The 19,821-nt window shown below is 50.5% G+C and overlaps 2 protein-coding genes across 5 annotated transcripts in view; one reads left to right on the top strand and one right to left on the bottom strand.

The window, feature by feature from the left end:
* LOXL2 (lysyl oxidase like 2) overlaps positions 1-9,295 on the top strand; it is a 74,728-nt gene extending 65,433 nt beyond the window's left edge. For 2 of the 3 annotated variants that reach the window (XM_004382156.1, XM_023736692.1), the window contains exons 10-13: positions 3,031-3,146; positions 4,400-4,536; positions 8,337-8,448; positions 9,216-9,295. In XM_004382156.1, the coding sequence (XP_004382213.1) occupies positions 3,031-3,146; positions 4,400-4,536; positions 8,337-8,448; positions 9,216-9,295 (445 nt within the window). The remainder of the gene's footprint in view (positions 1-3,030; positions 3,147-4,399; positions 4,537-8,336; positions 8,449-9,215) is intronic. The other variant, XM_023736690.1, reaches the window with a different exon arrangement.
* A 2,769-nt stretch (positions 9,296-12,064) lies between these two features.
* On the bottom strand, positions 12,065-19,275 carry R3HCC1 (R3H domain and coiled-coil containing 1). Of its 2 annotated transcripts, XM_023736689.1 has the most exons (6): positions 19,129-19,275; positions 17,780-18,380; positions 16,350-16,522; positions 14,894-14,964; positions 13,345-13,440; positions 12,065-12,369 (listed from the first exon to the last, which is right to left on the bottom strand). In XM_023736689.1, exons 2-6 carry the CDS (start codon positions 18,065-18,067, stop codon positions 12,242-12,244), a joined length of 756 nt encoding a protein of 251 aa, XP_023592457.1. In that variant the 5' UTR covers positions 18,068-18,380; positions 19,129-19,275; the 3' UTR covers positions 12,065-12,241. The 2 variants fall into 2 exon arrangements, with proteins under 2 accessions (XP_023592457.1, XP_023592456.1); XM_023736688.1 differs by lacking the exon at positions 19,129-19,275 and having other exon boundaries at positions 17,780-18,497.
* Between the last annotated feature and the right edge of the window lie 546 nt (positions 19,276-19,821).

Here is a 19,821-nt window from a genome sequence, read left to right as displayed (position 1 = left end):
CCCACATCACATCTCTGGGGCTTTGTTCCTCCCTGGGGGCTGCTAGCACATGGGGGTGTTCGGCAGAGCAAGCAGAAGGGCCCTGCCCCTGTGTGGCAGCACCCCTGGGACTGGAAAACATGCTCGGTGTCCTCCAGAAGAGCTCAGGAGGATGAGAGCATTGCCCCAGCCTCAGCAGAGCACTGGCCGGAAGTGTCCATTCCGGAGGCACCAGCAGGCATGTTGGGTGTGGGACATATGGCTGGGTGTGGCTGAGGCTGCTCAGCAAGTTTAAATGTGTCAGAGTAGAACTAAGCACCACAGGGTTTTTCAATGGCTGATTTTTCTAAAGTAGATCACCAGGCCTTTCTTCCAAGGATGCCTCTGGGTGGACTTGAACTTTCAACCTTTCAGTTAGGAGCCGAGCACATTAACCATTTGGACCACCCAGGAACTCTGTGGGAAAAGATACAGAGCAAAAAAATCTCCGCCACAAAGTACACCTATTCTCTAAAAGTTTTATTTAGGCTCTCAAAGACCTAAGATAATAAAGAACAAACCAACCCCCTCATCTTTCTCTGAACTAGCTTTTTCTGTCATCCAACACCTCCTACCTCGACTAGTACTATGTCTTAGAATAATGACTTCCGTGTTCCTTTTACCCAGTTTAGAACGACCCCATCGAGTGTCAGGCTATTCACTCTGTTTTTAGTGTTCTGGAATTTCTTTCCAAGTCTATATTTCCTGATCTCTACCCCATGGATCAGGTCTTCTCTTAGACTTCCAAAGATCAGGACACCTCAGCCTGGGAAGAGGAAGTAAGCGTATCTTCATTATCAGGACGCTCCCTCCCATCTTCCCAGTGTCCGGTCTGTATTTCCTGGGGAGTGTGTGGAGAAGTAGGGGGTGCTTCGAGGCTCTCCACCCACCCAATTGGGAGCAAGATGTGGCCCCAGGTGATGTCCACGTTTGCCTGAGAGGTGAAGCACAGGGGCTCCAGGACAGAAGCTAGCTAAAATAGGCTCTAAACCAGCTGCTTCCCGCCCAGTGTTCACAGAAGGAAAAAGTGAAGAGCCAAGGAAGAATTTTAAATCAGGTCTACAGGAGGCAGGAGGAATGGGACAAGGTCAGCCTTGCAACAGTCCATCTGTGGACTCCGTCTGAATTTTGTTTAGACAACGAAACATAAACCTATTTCTCTTCAGTCTTTCCAGTCAGTAAACATGGTAACATAAGCCCCTCTCTGAATGATGCAGACATTTTTTAGGCAATGAGTCAGACCTCATGTCTCATCTTGCTCCTTCGAGAAGCCAAAATAGATGCTTTCAAAGTCATCTCCTCATCTGCCACAAAATGCCTCCTTTTGAATATTCTTAGTGAGCCCCTGGCACAGTACCATTTTACCCAGAAACATGAGTGACCTGGGGAAAGCCCAACTTAGGAGCTTCTGGTATTATTTTTAGCACAAGCAAACACAGGAGGAAGAAAAATGAGCCTCTAATTTCCTCTCAGAAAACCTATCCTTTTAATTCCCCTCTTCCCTCTGCACTCTACTCCCATATACTGGGGTAGGGAGTCTGTGACAACCGCATGAGGCCTGGGAGGTAAGGAAGCTAATGCTGGCCTGGGAAGAACAGGAGTAATAAGAATAAAGAGAAAGTTGACAGGTAGTGAGTACTCCCTCCATTACAAGCCACACGTTAGGTATTTTATGTGATCTATCTCATTCGATTCTTACAACGCCACTAAGACTGGGTAATATTATGCCCTCTTTACTGAGGAGGAAACCCAGGTCACACATAAACCAAACAAGTGACTCTGCTCCCCATGCCTTGATACCTTGCTCTTCAGTTTTCCCATGTTTCAAATGTCCATGTAATGACAGACACAAGCGTGTCTGAATAGTTGCAGATGCTTGTGACACACACATTGCAACTTAGGCTCAGGCTAAAGAAAAGATGGTTCCTTCAGCCCTGGGCCTGCCCCAAGCCCACCGAGAGGTTCAGGAAGGCCCCACAGCAACACATGGCAGCCATGTTTCCCCTTGTTTATTCCGAACCAAACACATCACTTTCCAAGAACCGGCATCTGTTCTCGATTCCACACAAGTGAAGACAAGGAACATGGTTATGTAAACTATCTGCCAGATGAAGAGCGCCAGTTGCACAAGTCCTCCCCCTCCTCTGTTTCTTTCCAGAGCACCCAAGGGATGCACCTCCTTACACTAGCACTTTGTGTCTCTCTCTGAGAATGACTCACTTCACCTTCCCACAGGGCCTCAAGAGTTGTCTTTTCCCTCGTTGTATGTACTCAATGCCAAGGAACACAGGCTTCCTGCTGCTCATTAGGCTCTCTGCCCAGCTGCTGGGCTGATCTGCACCCTCCAGAGCCCAAGAGGGGAGCTGCAGGCTCCTTAGGTCAGCTAAGATCCTCTCTCCTGTCTGTCACTGGTGTGCACTGTCTCATACTCAGCATACATGCCCTGTTTATTAATGTTTATTGTTTCTCACCTCTCCCTCTTACTCCACATACCCCTCTTTCTTTCTGTTCTTTCCTTTCCTACCATATTCCCACTTTAAAAAGTTTTAAGAAGACATTGAAATCTGATTTTTATTAATCTGAAGAAAGTTTGCAAAGGAGTAATGGGCTATGAATTCCAACTGAGAGCTAAAGGAACGTCCCTGCTTTTTAAAAACAATAGTTTAATTTATTGAGTTTATTGTACACCAGGCCCTGTGCTATTGAGTTTACCTCACTAATACCCCCAACTCTCCCATGAATTATGGATATTATTATTCCCACTTAGCTGATGAGAGAACCTAGGTGAAGTAGGTTGAAGGTGAAGTCAGCTCCAGAGCCTACTTGCTTAAGCACCACCTTCACCAGCTTCTGCTTCTGTCCTCCCTTTCCCCAGGCTCCTGTTGCCCACCCCTCTTGCGGCCTGGCCACAATTTGGACCATGCTGCTCTAGGTACTCCCGGAGGCAAGCTGCCAGCTAGGGCAGCAGTTGCTCCAGAAACTGACCTTCCAGGCCCGTTCTCTCGCTCTCAGGCACTACCACAGCATGGAAGTATTCACCCACTACGACCTGCTGAACCTCAATGGCACCAAGGTGGCAGAGGGCCACAAGGCCAGCTTCTGCTTGGAGGACACAGAGTGTGAAGGAGGTATCCTTGTGGGCAGGGGGGTGGGAACTTCAGAGGGACTCCATGCTCCCTCCATGCCCACCTGGCTCAGAGCCCAGGCCTGACTCTGGACTCTGTCACCCTGGTCCTGGGTACCACTCACTCTCCACATGACCTTTCTTTACTCTGGGCCTTTGTTTGTCCAACCGTAGACAGAAGGATCTCTGAGGCCTTCCACACTACAGCCTGGGGCTGCAGGGTGTGGGAAGGCCTGGTTATGAAAGATCCCCCAGAGATGTGTTGATAGAAACTGCTAGTCCACATGGTCTCCAGGGTAAGGTCCAAACCCTTTAGTTTGATACACATACCCCTCACTGTCTGGCTGCCACAAACCTTTCTTCCCACATATACCACTGCCAATTGACCCATACCCCACCTGACTCTTCAGGTCCAAGCTCAAATGACCCCCTCTGAGGTTCTCAGACTCCCCCAGGCTGAGGCAGCACTCTGCTCACACTTCTAGTAGGGCCCCATTCCTGCACTGTGATGACGTGTTTGCCATACTGACATGACTGACGGCTGTTCAAGAGCAAACACATGGATTCTTCTTGGTGTACCCAACACCTAGAATAGTGCCCCAACATAGTAGCTTCCCAGTAAACGTGTGTTTAGTTATTCATTGGAGCAGTCCACTGACCTGCTGCAAAATCAAACAGCAAACAGTTTTTGAGCGCCTACTATGTGCCAGACAGCATGCTGACCCAGTAAGGGTCACAGATAAATCACACATGAACCTACTCGAATTGCTGATATTCCAGAGGAGGGAACCAAAAGAACACTCACATTAAGCTAACTAATAAACGTAAGAGCTTTCCCAGATAAATACACATTAATTCCCAGGCTAATGGCACAGACAATAAGTGTCAAGGTTTCACAGAAAGGCTTGGGGGATGGACTAAAGTGGTCAGGGAAGGCTCCATGGAGGAGGGGGAACTTGAACCAGGCTTGAGGGGATGGAGGAAGATGGGTGGGAATCAAAGGGGTGAGTTCCATTTAAATCAGAGCAGATTATAAACTCACACAGAGCTGGGCTAGGCTGCCGAGCCCAGATGAAGCCGAGGTTGGGCGGCTTTGGGGCAGGGCAGAGGGCTGCTATGGGCATGGGTCTGGGAAGAGCACACACAGCAGGATGGTTCGGGCACTCTGTGAGAGAGGCAGCATGGGGCAAAGGAAGGAGCACTGATGGTGAGGTCGAGGGTGGACAGTGACGGGCTTCCTGCCACCCCCGCCTGCAGACATCCAGAAGAGTTATGAGTGTGCCAACTTTGGCGAGCAGGGCATCACCATGGGCTGCTGGGACATGTACCGCCACGACATTGACTGCCAGTGGATCGACATCACCGACGTGCCCCCTGGAGAATACCTGTTCCAGGTGAGGGGTTGGGGAGGGGCTCCAGGCCCTGCTGATGGGAGGATGGCCTTTGGCCCAGGGACGGGGGAGGCAGCCTCCTTCCTGTTGGTGCTGAGACTGGAGCATGGAGGCAGGCTGTCTAAAGTGCCCTTCCCCACACCCCACACTTACACCCAAAGGCCATCAAGAGCAATCAGGTAACCTAAGTGTGTGAGGCATGCGGAGGCGTAACTAGGGTATGGCAGGTATTGCACTGGCCCTGGAGCATGGCGCCACTGAGCAGTTTCTATTAACTCAGTACTGCCAGCGGTGTATCTACAGAAAGTGGATCCTATGGCAAGCATGGAGCCCTGGTGGCATAGTGGTTAAGAGCTCGGCTGCTAACCAAAAGGTCGGCAGGTTCAAATCTGCCACCTGCTCCTTGGAAACTCTATGGGGCTGTTCTACTCTGTCCTATAGGATTGCTGTGAGTCGGAACCAACTTGCTGGCACCTAACAACACCAATGGCAAGCACTGAAATTGCACCCGTCTGACACCCTTTTTAAATAACTTTACCATAATATCAACTCAAAAATATAAGTCAAGCTCATTAATGTTTTAATTAACATATTACCATGCTTGAGGAAGGACGTTGGGCCACACCGGGTTAATAGAAACTGCTCAGTGGCACCTGGTGTCCAGGGCCGGTTCAATACCCTAGATATACCACGGAAGGCATGAGGGGTGTGAGAAATAGGGAGTGGTGGGGTCAGTGGGAGACTAGATAGGCCTACGACATTTGCATTCAATTCAGTTAACACCTGGTGCTTGCAAATTAAAACACATCTGGAGGCCAGATTTGGTCTTCAGGCCAGAATTTGTCCCACGGAGTCTAAGGCAACCCACACCTTTTACCTTCTTTAGAGCTGCATTCTCACCCCTACCGCAAAGTCTCCAGTGCCCTCACCCTGCCTTGGGTCTGTGCTGTCCCAGCAGAAAGTAATCCCATAAGAAGCCATTCATTCTCAAGTGTTTGTGACTAGCCTCTCCCAGAAATATCTGCATCATGAAAAAGGATCTGCAGAGAGGACAATCCTCAATGCAAAGAAATGAATCTATAATGGCATAATGTCAAACACGTGAGACAGCCTTTCCCAGTGCCTGTTTTTGTGGGGACGTCTCAGGGCTTCCACATACTCTGTCCCCAGGGTACTCTGGCCTGCTCCTGCCAGGGCCCTAATTGGTGGGATGCGATTGTAGGGGGCACCATGTCTCCGTATCCCAGTGTTTCCCTCCTGATGCAGGTGTGCATTTCTGCCACCTGTGGCTTCAATTCACCCTCTCATCCTCTCCCACATCCCCACCCATCTTGCTTTCAGCTTTGCCCAGTTGGGTGGCAAACTGGGATACCAGAAGTATGTCATTCTGCTTTGAAAGCTTTCCCAAAGTGGCATTCAGCCAGCTCGAGGCCTGGGCCTCGGTCCCCACCCTCCAGGCAGCCCTCTGAAGAAGCAACACCTGCAGAGAACTGACCACAGCAGGACTTTGGAAGGTTTCCTGGGCAATTTCAGAGGGTGGAAATCAGACAGCCAAGACTTTTCCACCCACAAGCCCAGAACCACAGACTTGGAGAGGCCCAAGCAAAGAGCAGTGTGTTCTTTATTTTAAAAAGTGAATATCCATGTCTCTGTACACGTAGACGGCACATGGTGCTTTATATTTGAGGCTTGCTACCACTTTTCTGGGTGAATGTTTATCATTGTGTATTCTAACAAATGCCATCTACTTAATTAACAACTATGATTTATTGAATATTTATGACGTGCCAGGCACTCCCTAAGCCTTATAAATGCATTCTCAGTGCCCCAATGAAGGGGGCATTACTAGTATTTTCATTTTACAAACCCAAGTCACATCAACTCTACATTGTGTGTTCTCTACCTCTAAACTCTATAATTAGCTAATTAACACATTAGGGGCATTTAATGCCTCTGATTAATCTAAAAGAGTATCTCCCTTATGACAGACAGGGAGCTTTAGAAGTGTGAAGGCCCTGGCCTGGAAACTCTCTGGCACCTCTCCATTCCCAAGTGAACTCAGGCCACCGTCCTTATCACAGAAAACAGTACCTGTGATGGAATGGGAGGAATGAGCTGGCCAGTGAGGAAGGGCTTTCCCAGCATACGGCCTTGTGAGCAAAGACTCAGAGGCAGGGCTGAATTTGTTACTAGGTTCCTGGGACCCTTTCTTTATCCTCATTCTCAACATCCTGGATTCACAGCAGATCTTTCTTCTAAGAAACCAAAGCCACTTCTCACAGATCCTCACAAGAGCCATAGGATGTGAGAATTGGATGGGACTGAAAAGACCATATACCTCAGCACCGCCATCCCTGCCCCAACTCAGTCAAGCTGGTCCTGATGGCTCCGGGACACAGCCCTGGTCGCATTCTGTCCTCTGGGCCCTTTCTCGCCAGGCTGCCTGGCTTCCCCACACGTTCACTGGGTTGGCAGAGTGGTGGGGATGGAGCTGCATGTGTGGCACTGTCCTGAGGCCTAGGATAGCTGGTGGAGTTCTGTGCTATGATGTGCTGCGGGGAAGGGAGAGACAACAAGGGTTGCTGCATAGAAAAGAGGTCAAAGAAAAGTAAAGGCTATCCCAGAGTGGGACATTCATTTACCTGCCTTAGCTGAAGAGTCAGGGCCACAAGTGGGACACGGCCTCCCATAGGTCGGCAAGCAGGGCCAGAAACATGCCTCCAGGATACAGGACTTGGGCCCTGCTGGCCTGTTTCCTACAGCATCTCTTTGGTCAGGCCAGTGTGCCTGCCAAAGGGTCATGTGCAGGCCCTTCTGGAGACAAAGGTCCTGTGAGCCACAAACCTAAAGAATGTTCTGTAACTAGCAGCCTGCCTCCCTCCCCACCCCCCACCACAGCCTTCCAAACAACTAAGCAGGGTCCTCTGAGGAAAGGCCTGTCGTTTGTGTCCTCCACACCTTTGCCACAGCCCAGCTACAGCTTTTGTCTCTTCGTCCTCCCACCTCCCTCCTCTTTGTTTTCTAGGTTCCTCACCCCAAATATCCCCTTTTCTGTCCCCTCAAAGAAACCTTTCAAAATGATAGCCCTTTCTATTCCTGCTCCTTTGAGATACAACCTCTCAGCTGGCAACATGAGAATAAAGGAGGTGGAAGGGGAATGCAGTCTCCACAGCAGTCCGAGACCTCAGGTGCTAGACCAGGAAGGGAACTTCAAGATTACCTAGTCCAACCCATCATTTTACAGAGGAAGCACCAAGGCCCAGAGAGAAGAAGAAACCCGTGCAAAATCACATAGCAAGGACCAGCATCCAGCCTCCAACTCCTCAGGGCAGCCCTCTGCCTACTTTCCACACCCCCAGTCCTCCCCGCCCCAACTCTACCACTTCCTGCATCCTAGCTCCCTTCTCTTTAACTTATTCCGTGGTTTCTCCAGACTCCAACTCCTGCCTCTACACCAACCTCAAGCCTCTCAGAGCACCCAAGAGAGGGTAGTCCCCTTTTTAAGGCCTACTCTTGGTGGAGCTGTGTGTGTATAAATTGCATTTAGAGAGATGATACAGACAGATATACAGAGGTCTCACTCCTCCAGGCCATGCTCATCTCTGTCTGCCCCAAGGACTTTATCAGGACCCACACACTCCCCTCTGGCCAGTCCTGTCCTTAGTTGCTCTTGGATTACAGTATCTTCCATGAGGTCAATTGGGTTCTGGAAGCTCGGCTGCTGTCTTGGCGGAGCCCCAGGCCTAGGGTGGAGGATGGCTGAGGGAGGAATCAGCAGCCTTCTCCAACTTGCTTCTCCCCAGGTTGTCATCAACCCCAACTATGAGGTTGCAGAATCTGACTACACCAACAACATCATGAAATGCAGGGCCCGCTACGACGGTCATCGCATCTGGATGTACAACTGCCACATAGGTAAGGCCCCTTCCTTACCAGGGCTGCCTCCACCCCTCCTCAGGCCTACCTTGCCCCTCCCCACAGCCCATCCTCCAGGAAGCAGGCAAGAGCTGCCCTACTTTCTCGAGGAACCAGAGGCAGCCTCCTAATTTGTGCAAAGAGCGTGGGGGGAATGGTGCCAGCATCTCATTTCCATGCTCAGGAATGAAGTTTTGGACACAGAGGCTGGGATGGTGACTGAATTTTCACAGCAAGCTCTGGTTAAGGGGAGAGAGACAGCCCAGAACAGACCCCAAAGCTATGTAAGGGCTGGAACTGAGGTCACCAACTCATTATGTTTGTGACCTCAAAATCATGGGCATCAGCAATTTATGCGTTCCATCTATCAGGTCTTCCTCTGTCAAAAACTAGAGGCTAGCAAACCACTTTTATTTCCAAATCTCCAATAAAGAAACCTTTTCCGTGGATTATATGACTCAGGGAACAAAAGGGAAAAGCAGAACTTTCTCTTCTGCAGGAAAAGTGATGGACCCCACTCTTGGTGAAGGTAAAAATGAAATGCACTGTATTTATTTGTTCATTCACTCAACTTTTACAGAGTACCTGATACGTGCCTGGTCCTAGAGAGGCTGAGCACCTAGTCCCTGCCCTGTGGCTCAGAGAGGCGGCCCCCAGCCAGCAGCCTGGTGGAAGGGAGCTTGAGAGCTCTCTGGGGCCAACTGCTCCAGCTTGGGCAGGGCCAAGTATCTGGTTTGCCAAACTCTTCTCCATTTCCCACCCCTCAGGTGGTTCCTACAGTGAAGAAACGGAAAAGAAGTTTGAACAATTCAATGGACTCATAACTAACCAGCTCTCCACAAGGTAGAGGATCATCAGAGATCACCACCTGTCCTCAGGCCACGCTGCATCTTCCCTGGGACCTTCCCCAACAGCTGCAGTCCGCCCAACCAGCCGCCACATTCCCCCTCGCTCGCCGAGCTCCCACCCCGTCTCGACCCCCTGCAGTCATGTCCAACCTCCGGAGGAAGGGGGTGCTCCTGCCTTTGGCTGGGTGCTGCTGCCTGATGTTCAGAGCCTGGAAAACTCTGGGGGCTGTGGCTGGGCTCGTCCACAGGGATGTGGGGCAGCACCACAGGCACCAAGAGCCAGTCTGGCCCAGGACCCCTGGTACACAGTTCCAGCCACTGACTGGTTGGAATCAGCATGTCCCATCGAAGCCACAGTCCATCCTGAATCTGACACTACCAGCTCACCAGACAGTAACATCTACGGGGCCATTTTCTTAAGTTACATGTTGGCAGATGTGAGCTTATCACATTATTACCCCCGTGGTGGTCAGGCTGAACCCCACATTTCCTCCTCATAGGTCTTTTCCAGCAAACTTGAATATCTCAACCTCTCTTCCAATTAAACAAAGTACCTGTACTCTAGTGTATCATAGCCACACGTATAATGTTGCCACATGATTTCCCATTAGGTCAGTTCAGCCTTGGTGCTTCTCCCCTTGCCCTCTTATTTTTAAAGATACCATTATTATATTTTCACAGACTTTGAAACACAAAGTAATTTAGTGGCATTTCATAGGGGTGGATTAACCAGTAAGCACAGTATGCGCTGGCTTACAGTAAGAAAGTTACGCATGGGCTTGTGTGAAATGGTACACTACAGATTAGTAAGTAAGCACAATTAAACTCTTGTGTACCTTGCTTATTGGGTAATCCGTCTTGGGGCATATAGGCCTTTGTAAGTATGGCTCAAAAGAAAAACCAACGCACCTGTGTAAGTGACTTGTCTTTCTGTTGTTTCAATTCTGTGGGTAACGGATTCAACGGTGCTATAACCAAGGTCAGGGTGATGAGGACACTCAGCAAATGCTGTGTGTCATCACAGACACTTACACATACTTGAAAATTCAAATAAAAGATTTATGATATGCATCTTGTGTTTCATTTGAACCACTGTACCTAGCCAATGAGTAGCAGGGTTCCTATGTTCTATTAGCAACTGCCCAGCTTCTGATACCCTTTGTCAGCTTATGGTTTTACCCTAAGGAGAGCTGGGCTCCTAAGTCCCGTACAGTGAGTGTAGCCACCAGAAGAAAAAAAAAAAACCCATTGCAGTCAAGTTGATTCTGACTCATGGTGACCCATGTGTTACAGAGTAGAAGCCCCATAGAGTTTTCTTGGCTGTAATCTTCACAGAAGCCGATCTCCAAGCCTTTCTTCCACGGTGCCACTGGTTCAAGCCATCAACCTTTAGGTTAGTTGTGTGCTGTCAAGTCGATTCTAACTCATAGCAACCCTATATGACAGAGATGAACTGCCTCACAGGGTTTCCTAGGCTGTAATCTTTATAGAAGCAGATTGCCAGGTCTTTTCTCATGAGCACAAACTATTTGTGCCACCCAGGGACCCAGTGTGGCCACAGGGGGCCTCATTCAATACAGACTACAAAAGGAGCAACTCCTGCCCTCTGAGAGCAGTCTAAGGAGATGACAAAAAAACAACACAAACACAACAGTAATAACCTTTCTAGAACCATGGTTTTTTAAAGAAACTTGTCGGAGGGTGGGGAGAGGTTAATCCTGTCTACCTCTCTTCTTTCCAGGACCCTTGGGGAGAGAAATCAGGATGGAATACTCTAACTCTGACCTATAGATGGGATATTTAGTGTTCCCAAGAAGCCTAGGACAAAGGCCACATTACCACCTACAAGAGCTCTACAAGAGCGTGGACGCCCTCAGCAGGCTTCTTCCTAACAGTAGCTGTGTTAGGACCAGACGGGACATCTGCACTGAGACAATCACAGAGGTTTCCTAAAAAGGCACCAAGAAGGGCTCTGACGGAAGGGGGTGGTGACAAAGAATGTAAAAGTCCCCAGCAGGGAGAGTGGAGGGCCCAGAAGCAGAGCCGTTCTCCCCAAGACAAAAGGGTCCCCACTTGCATTAAGAGCATGCTAAACCATACACCATATACCCGTGTACCCACTGCCATCGAGTTGATTCCGACTCATAGTGACCTTATAGGACAGAGTAGACTGCCCCATAGGGTTTCCACGGAGTGACTGGTGGATTCAAACTGCCAATCTTCTGGTTAGCAGCCAAGCTCTTAACCACTGAGCCACAAGAGCATGCTAGGGCCCCACAAACCAGAGGGGCCTGCAGTGACCTCAAAGTGCCAGTCAGAGCCACCTCAGCACGAACTCTACCCAAACCAGATGAGTGCACTGTAACCCTGCCCCACAGAAGTGTGAGGAATCAAACGGCACGCATTTCAGATTCACCTCTTGGCTTTGTTCATGTTTATTTCTGCAAGGAGCCCTTCTGTAACCAGTACTGACAGGTAACGCTAGGACCAGCCCAAAAGGTTAGGGCCATTAGCCCACAGCTGCTGTGCAGCACAGGACAGCAGGCTGGGATACCCAAGTTGTTGGGGGAGACTGGGCAGGTGTCACAGAAGAGGTGCAACCGACACCCAAGAAACTGGGCAGGTTCTGTGCAAAAAATGACCAACCAAGCTCCTAGAACGAGCTATTTCTTCAGCAGCCCCAGGCTAAACTAGATTCGACAGCACCCCCTAGTGTCCCACGGCAGACCATCACACTCTGAAGTAATCACATTATAACAACTTTGAAGTTTTTATTTTTCCTCAACTTCTAGAAGTAGACCAAACTAAAGCCCACCATGCCCCACAGTGAGGTTCCAACAATCATCCCGGCCTGCGCAGGGCTGTTGTGGTGTCTGTAAAGGCTTTTGGTGTTAGTGCCAAGTTAGTGCCTGGGGCGTGGGTCCAGGCTTGTGGGGCTTGCTGCCTCAGGACAGGAGATTCTCAACCCCAGGCCGCTCTTTCTTTTTGTGTTGGAGCCCCAGGGCCCGGGCCACCAGCCTCCGGGCCACCGCCGTATTTGTCTGTGGTCTCTCCTTTGCCAGCTGCAGGAGCTCTAAAAGGAAAGCCCCATGGGACGGGGATGTGAATTCAAGGCCTTTGCTGCGGCCATCAGCCAACCTTTAACGTTATGTGTGTGGGGCCATGGTGGGACCAGACGCTAGTGAGAGGGGGCCCAATGGGGGCCTCCAAGCTTTGCCTGCTCCTGACTCCCTGTGGAACCTGACCCAATCCTCTCACCTTTTCTGCACCCTTGTTGCTCCATCGGTAAAAGGGAAGTGGGGAGAGGTTAACCCTGTCCACCTCCCTGCTTTCTAGGGTCTTCTGCAAGGGAAATTAAATCAGAATGGGACCCTAGAACTCTGAGCCAGAGAGAGGATATTTATCGTTGCCAGCAAGCCTGGGACAAAGGCCGAGTTACCATCCACAGGAGTGTGGATGCCCTCCGCAGCCACAGAAAACTGGCCTCTGAAAACATCTTTCATGTTCTTTGGAAGGAGAAGAGGGAAGGGGAAGAAACTAACACTTACTTGGCCCCTTGTGTACCCATCACCATCCCAGGCAGGTCTCTCATGCTATTTCATCCAATCCTCCCATCTAGTCTTTCACATCTGCTTATTTTACAATAAAGAAACCAACTCACAGACATTAAGTGACCTGCTCAAGGTCAATTTAAATAAGTGACAGAGCCAGGACCCTACCCAGGGCTAACCCCAAGGCCCAAGCTCCTTTCACTCTACTGCCCCTGGCCCTATAGAAAAAAGGCCAAACTTTTCCCTGAGCAATACCCAGAGGGGGTTTGCGGGAAAGCACCACCAGAAACAGCGGCTGTAAACACCATTCCCTGAAGGGCCCTCATTCCTGGCAGCCCCCAGGCCCTCTGGGGAGTGGGACTGGCTGCAGCCAGGGGTCCCCAAGAGCAAAGACATGTGGAAGTGGGGAATGAATCAGAAGTGGAAGACTCACCATGCCCAAACTAAACCTGCTTACACACTTACACCCTTCTCAGCCACAACCCCAGCCTCCTTACTTGGCCTCTGCAAGGCTTTGAGCTTTGACTGCTTGCTTCCCTGTGTGAGGGGCCGGATCTTGAGCATTGAGAAATCCCTGGACAGGGCTTCAGCAGCTATGGAAAGAAAGCAGATCTGAAGATATCCTCTTCTGCATGAGGCCCCCTCAGGACCTGGGAGCACAGGTGTCACCCAAAACATGCAGCCCATTCATGCCTGGGGACAGGGCTGCTCTGACATCATTCGGGCTGGGCCAGAGACACCACTACACACTGCTCTTGTCCCCCAGAGCCTGCAGGGGGCGCTCGTGCTCTTAGATGAGAAAGCTTCTGCAGGCCCCCGTCCCCATGCCCCGGCCTGTGTTGTTGGTTACGGGCCACACCAGTGAGGCTACACTTCTGACACCAGCAGAGGCAGCTCCTTGTCTTCAGAATCCCTGGACTTTACAGTCTATCTCTGTTCACCACACAAGCCCCTCAGGGAGCAGGCACTCACTGTCCTGAGTTATGCTACACAGTGAGGCCTGCAGGGTGGCACTCAGGCTACTGACAGAACACTGCATGTCAGAGTAGCAACAGGCCCGGGCCCCACGCACTCACCGCTTTATAAATGAGGAACCTGAAGTCAGGGCAGTTTGTGGCAGAGCCAACAAGACAGCCAAGGCCCATCCCTCCTGGTACTCCTTCTTCCCACAGCACTGGGCAGCCTCTGACCTCCTCTCCTTCCCTTCCTTTCAGTGGGCTCCCTCTGGAGTTCGAGCTCCCACCAGACCCCATTCCCCCTACTCCCTAAATACTGCCTCCCACTTCTCTGCAACTTCAGGCCCTCTGGAGGACCAGACCCACACCAGCCAGGGCTGCCCCCAGCTCTGGTGTTCAGAAGGTTGTGGTTCTAAGAAGCCAAGTAACACAAAGGTGTTACTATACACCCGAGGTGAGCAGTGATGTGGCAGGGGCAGCAGACCCTGGGCAGCCCAGGAAAAGTGGCTGGGCGGCAGGGCGGGGACGGACAGGACACTGGCTTTACAGTCAGGAGGCCTGGGTGGTGTCCTTGGCTTTCACACAGAGAGGCTCCATAACCTTGAACAGACCACTGATGTTCTAGGAAGCTCAGTCTCCTCATCTGTAAAATGGGGGTGATCTGGCCTATGTCTTGAAGTCATCATGAAAACTGAATGAGAATGCATTAGTCTGAACCACAATCTCAGTGTCTGAATGATTTTGACCCATAAAAACGGCCCTTTTGTATGGTTTAATTTAATATGTGGAAATAACCAGGGATTGGCCCATGACAAGTGCTAAATGTCACCTAAATCCGTCCCTTTAAACTGAAGGCATGAACGTGAATAAGAAAGGCCAAAGATTTATTACTGTGAGCTTCCAGGGCTACACCTCTCTGCTCCCACTGGGACTTCAGGACAAGGCTGGCTGGGAGCAGAGCCCCGTGAGCCGGCCTGATCAAGTTAGCCTGCACGCTGGAGACAGGCTATCCTCGTACAGGGAAACAGATCCTCCCTGGGTGCCAAGGGCCCATCCTCTCTCAGTGGTGATCAGAGAAAGGGTACATTACCTGCGGCCAGGCAGGGAAAGATGCCGAGAGCATGAGTGTCATCCACCCACTGGATCTTGAGGCCCTTCTCTCTGTGCGGGGAGAGGAAACTGAGTGGTTATGACAGCAAATGGCCAAGCACTTTCCTCTTAGAATCCTAAGGGGAAGTTCCCTCCCGTCTCCAACCCTCAAACACTACAAGTCCAAGACAAGTTCCAGCCTCCTCGAGAGAAGGAGACAACCAGTTGCTGCGAACTTCCTCTGAAAACCATAGTTTGCTTCAGAAAGACAAATGTCACTCCTGTTAGCATGTCATGTGGGTCCCTGATTCCTAGGACTAAAGAAGCTGGGACTCAAAGGGCTTGTACGGCATGATGCCAAGGATGAAGGGGCTCCTCATAGGCATGCCCACCGCCAGGCCAAGGGCGTGGGGTCTGAGACTGCAGACAAAGGGTTTATGTAGTGGTGGGAAAAGGGGATAGGACCAAAATAAGAGTATGAGTGTTACTGCTCCTGGTAAACTTTTACTCCTATTGCTCAGCAAGGCATCAATGACTCTGGGGCCCATGATAGGCCAGAAGCAGCTCAGGGTCTCCCACTTAGCTCCTTTGGGGGCACAGCTCTCCCTGGCTGAGGAAGTCACTGGAGTCCCCAGTCCAGCCACACCTTCAGGGGCAGACAGAAGAACTCCTCATGCCCCACCCAGCTGCCCCTCCAGTTTTCCCTCAGCTGAGATTTAGGGAGGGATAGGAAAGGCTGTTTGGGAAACAGAGTCAGAAGAGAGAGCCAGGAAGAGAGGGTTTTAAAAATCTAAGCAGGAAGAGCAGGGGAAATGGAGAAAGAAAAAAGAGAATGAAAAAAAAAAAGAAAGAAACAAAGAGACAAGGCAGGAGATTAGAGTCAAGGGAATTTGGAGAAACAGAGAAGGGCAGTCTTGTCTCTCAATCCATTCCTGCCAGCTCCCATTGCCATACTGTCTCAGCCCCACTGAGCTGCTCAAGCCGAGTTCACCCCAGAAGTAGCTCCAGGCAGAGATGGCCCTGTCTGCCACATGACTGACTGGCTGGGCTGCAGAGCAAGGGGAGGTAAGTGGGCTACCCACCATCGCCATGAGATCCAGACTTCCCCTGGGTCCTGGAAGGCGTGTGTGCAAGCAGGAGGGCAGGACAGAGGTTGCTGCTGTGACAGCAAGACCAGGTCGAGGGCCTTGCGAACATCCACAACCAAAAAAGCAGCTCTCCTCTTCCCTACGGTCATGGCCAGCAGGCTGAACTGCCCAGGTGCACGGAGCCCAGAGCAAGCACGTCCACTTGCTGCCTTTCTTTCTAGATCACTGGGCAGGGGAGGGGGTGAGGTAGGTGGAGAGAGGGAAGGCAAGTGTCCCCAACCCCAAAAAGATCTTCTAGCTCCTCTCCAAAGGCAAGCACCCCACCTCTGCTGCCCTGCCCTCCCACCCCGAAGCGCTGCCAGCACTCACTGGAACTCAGAAAATGCTGCCAATAGGTCCTCTGTCTTGAGTGCTGGTTCAAAGCCGTAGATCTCCACCACATGGCCCAGGTCCTTCTCACCAGGCAGCTCCTCTACAAAGGAGGACGTGTCCACATAGATCTTCTCTACTTCGATCTCCTTCTCAGTCAAGTTGTCTGTTATCTGGGAGAGATCAGACCCTTCAGCAAGGGGAGCTCTGACACAAGGGGCTCCGAACAATTGGTTCCGAAACCACACACGAAAGTTCTGTAGGCTCCTGAGTTGGAGGGAAGGAGAGTCAAGGGTGGCTTTCCATGGGAGCTCTACCTGGCAGGGACCTGGGAAATGGTGGCAGACTGAACTGGGAGATCAAGAAGAGTGAGGGAACTTACTTGTATGGAGTCCCCACTGGGTGATTAGCACTTACATACGTTATATTTCATATAATCCTCCAAACTATATATATTCATTTTACAGATGGGTAAACTGATGGTCTATAAGTGATTTGCCCAAAGTTACACAGTCAGTAAGAGCCAGAGCTGAGCAAGTTCAGGATCTTTTCTCCCCTTATTAATGATATTAAGCAAGTCTTGCTAGTATCCATTCCTCATCCATAAAATAGCAATAAAATGTCTGCCCTCCCAACTTAACACCCAAGCCAGTCTCAGGGGCAGACACACAGTGCTGAGGAGATCAGATTTGCATGACAAATCTTGAAGCAGAAAAGTAATTTTCATGACCGACATTTGTCCAGGTTGTCCCTGACTTACAACGTGTTTAAGTTACAACAAAATGCACTTACGACCGTCTTTTTTATTTTGTACATCTTATCGTTAGTAATGTGTACTACATGCAATGTTGCAGCAAGTATCATTCCCATGCCAATCGCCAAAGACAAATAAAGATCGGATTTATTGATACTGATAATAAAAGGTAATAATAATGAAAACTAAAAAAAGAGGTTCTGACTTCCGTTAGAACCAACTTATGATGGAGTCATCAAAACAGAACCCCAACATAAGTCGCGGACTACCTGTAGTACCCTATGAAGCACTTCCACATACATTCTCTCTGTTACCTTGTGAAGTATGTATGTAGGTACTATTATTATTAGCTGTTTTTTTTCAGTGAGGAAGCTATGAATCAGAAAAGCAAAATGACTTGTCCATAGTCAAACAGCTCCTAAATACTTGCTTTGGGACCCAAATCCACAAATCCACACCTCCTGACTCCATATCCTGGGTCTCTTTCTTCTCCACTGTGCACGTCCTGAATCCTTCAGGCAAAGTCCACACGTTCCTCCCCTACGTTTCCTAACGGATCCCTGCCCACCACGGCGCATCCCCACCCCTCCACACCATGACCCTTTGTCCCCATCCACCCACAGCTACACCCACCTCACTTCCGCCCTCCCTTTTCCGGGCTTAAGAGCCTCATCACCTCCTGCAGCAGCTCACTGTAATCGTCCTCTGAGCAGCTGCCACGACCCTCCTCTTCCACCTCTTCCTCCTCCTCCTCCTCTGCCACCATGCTCTTCTCCAGCTGACTCTCATTCCCCTCTGCCAGGTTCAGCTGCAGGCTAGACTCAAGCTGTTTGGCTACCTCCAACCCATCTCCTTCTCCTGAGTGACTCTCAGGCCCTGGGGCCTCATTGCCAACTGGGTCCAGCAGTGGCTCATTCTCACAACTCTGGCCTGAGCCTGTTAGGTCCTCTGTTGCTTGGGCCATCAACACAGGGAGTCCCTGATCAGAGTTGGGGTCCCCAGCACCAACATCTCCAGGCTCTTTCAGGACACAGTCAGCTGGAGCCTCTCCCTTGAGGCCTGGGGCATGGGTTGGTGCCCCTTCTTCCTGCCTTCGCAGCACCCGGGGCACATACAAAGCCTGATCTGGCTTGCGTCCACGATGCCAACGGCCAGCCCGTGCCCCTCGGGGACCAGCAGCTGCTCCCTGGTTCGAGTTGGGCCGAGAACCACGGTGCTTGCCAGGATGGGAGGCAGGAGGGCGGCAGGGGCCAGAGAGGCCATCTGAATTGGGCAGCCTGGAGCAAGAGCAAGGGGAGAAAATTAGAGTGCTGTTTAGGCCCAAAGGAAAATGGTTTACTGGAGCCATCTCTCATTCAGGCGTGAGGCTCTCAGGTCAGCATTAAGACAAAACCAAAGCCAAAATGACCCACGAAAATCCTTTAGAAAAGCATCGTGTTGGAGGCTGAATGCCATCTCTCAGTAAGTCCAAAGCAGCTAGTTCTCGCTCCCCACCTTCCTTAGTTATAAACTGAATTAGAGATAGCCAAATCTTTGGCTAAGCACCAGGAGAGATAAATGCTTACGTTTAGGGACTATATTATTAGGAAAACATGTAATTTTAAACACTAGGATCATAGTCATTATGATAAGATGCTCATCCTGCAAGATCCACATGGAAAGTGAGAGGACTGAAGATCAGCAGATCTGCTGCTACCATTCCATGCTCTCTCTGGGCACAAGCTCCCTGAGAGGAATGTTGGGCAGACTCACCCTTGCTACTTAAATGCTCTCCCTTGCTCTCTTTTCTACTCAAGGTGTATAGCTGAATGTGAGTCAGGTGAATGCCACAGGCAATGCACGTCTACTCCACTGCTGAAGCAAAAGGCAACACTCACTTTAAGCAACTAGGCTAGGAATAGAGGAAGCAGCCTAGGGGTCCCAGCCCTGGTTTCTGACAAACTTTTCGCTCCCAGGGGCTGATGAGCTGACCCCAACCACCCATAATGAATGGCTAAGGGCCCTCCAAGGTGATGGGATACACACCTGATGTCCAGGTGACAGATGACTGTCCTCCTCCTCCAGCCCTCCCCAACAGAGAAGCTGCTCAAGAGATCAAAATTCTCTGCTGTTCTATGGATCAGGTACCGGAGGCGACTGGAGAGTGGGGGGAAAAGAAGTACCCTGGAAAGGGATCAGAAAGAGTGCTGAGCAGGGGCAAAAGGTCCAGCCCCTAGGGCCTAACCCCTACCAGGTCCACCCCCAGATTAAAGGTGACTTAACACTAGCTCCTTTTACCCCCTTGGGTCTCAGACTAACTCCAAAGGCCCTGGGCATAGTGGTTATCACAGCAAGGATTCACTGGGCTGGCTCCCTTCAGTCTCCAGGTGGTTGGGTACCAGCATCTGTCACTTATCCCTACAACAACATGAGTAGTATTTTATTTATGAGAAAACAGAGATCCAGAAAGATGAAATAACTTGCTCAAAGTTACAAAGATAGTAAATTCTAGATTCTTGCTTTGAGCAGAGGTGGGTCTGATCCCAAAGCCTGCTCTGTATTTTTTTTCAAGCATACTTAGAATTACCAAGGAAAGATGCAGTTGGGAGAGGCCAGAGGGATGTACTAAGACCAAAGGCCAGGGTGTGAGCCAGCTGCGAGCCAGTTACGTCGGGAGCATTACTGGCGAGGAGGGCCTAGGTGGCTCCAGGAGAACCCGGCCCTTCCTAGCAGCAAAGC

The sequence above is a fragment of the Trichechus manatus genome, unplaced genomic scaffold, assembly GCF_000243295.1.
Source record: "Trichechus manatus latirostris isolate Lorelei unplaced genomic scaffold, TriManLat1.0 scaffold00090, whole genome shotgun sequence".
In the NCBI taxonomy this organism is placed as follows: domain Eukaryota; kingdom Metazoa; phylum Chordata; class Mammalia; order Sirenia; family Trichechidae; genus Trichechus; species Trichechus manatus.
Note: the sequence above shows the minus strand (reverse complement) of the source record. Positions and strands in the feature narration are given on the sequence as shown.

Coding starts and splice junctions, on each gene's coding strand:
- R3HCC1 (XM_023736688.1), bottom strand. CDS start 18,451: ATGGCTCCAGTAAACCATTTTCCTTTGGGCCTAAACAGCACTCTAATT. Junction 13,441..14,893: donor CTTTCCCTGCCTGGCCGCAG/GTAATGTACCCT, acceptor TTCTTTCCATAG/CTGCTGAAGCCCTGTCCAGG. Junction 12,370..13,344: donor CAAAGCCTTGCAGAGGCCAA/GTAAGGAGGCTG, acceptor CTTTCCTTTTAG/AGCTCCTGCAGCTGGCAAAG.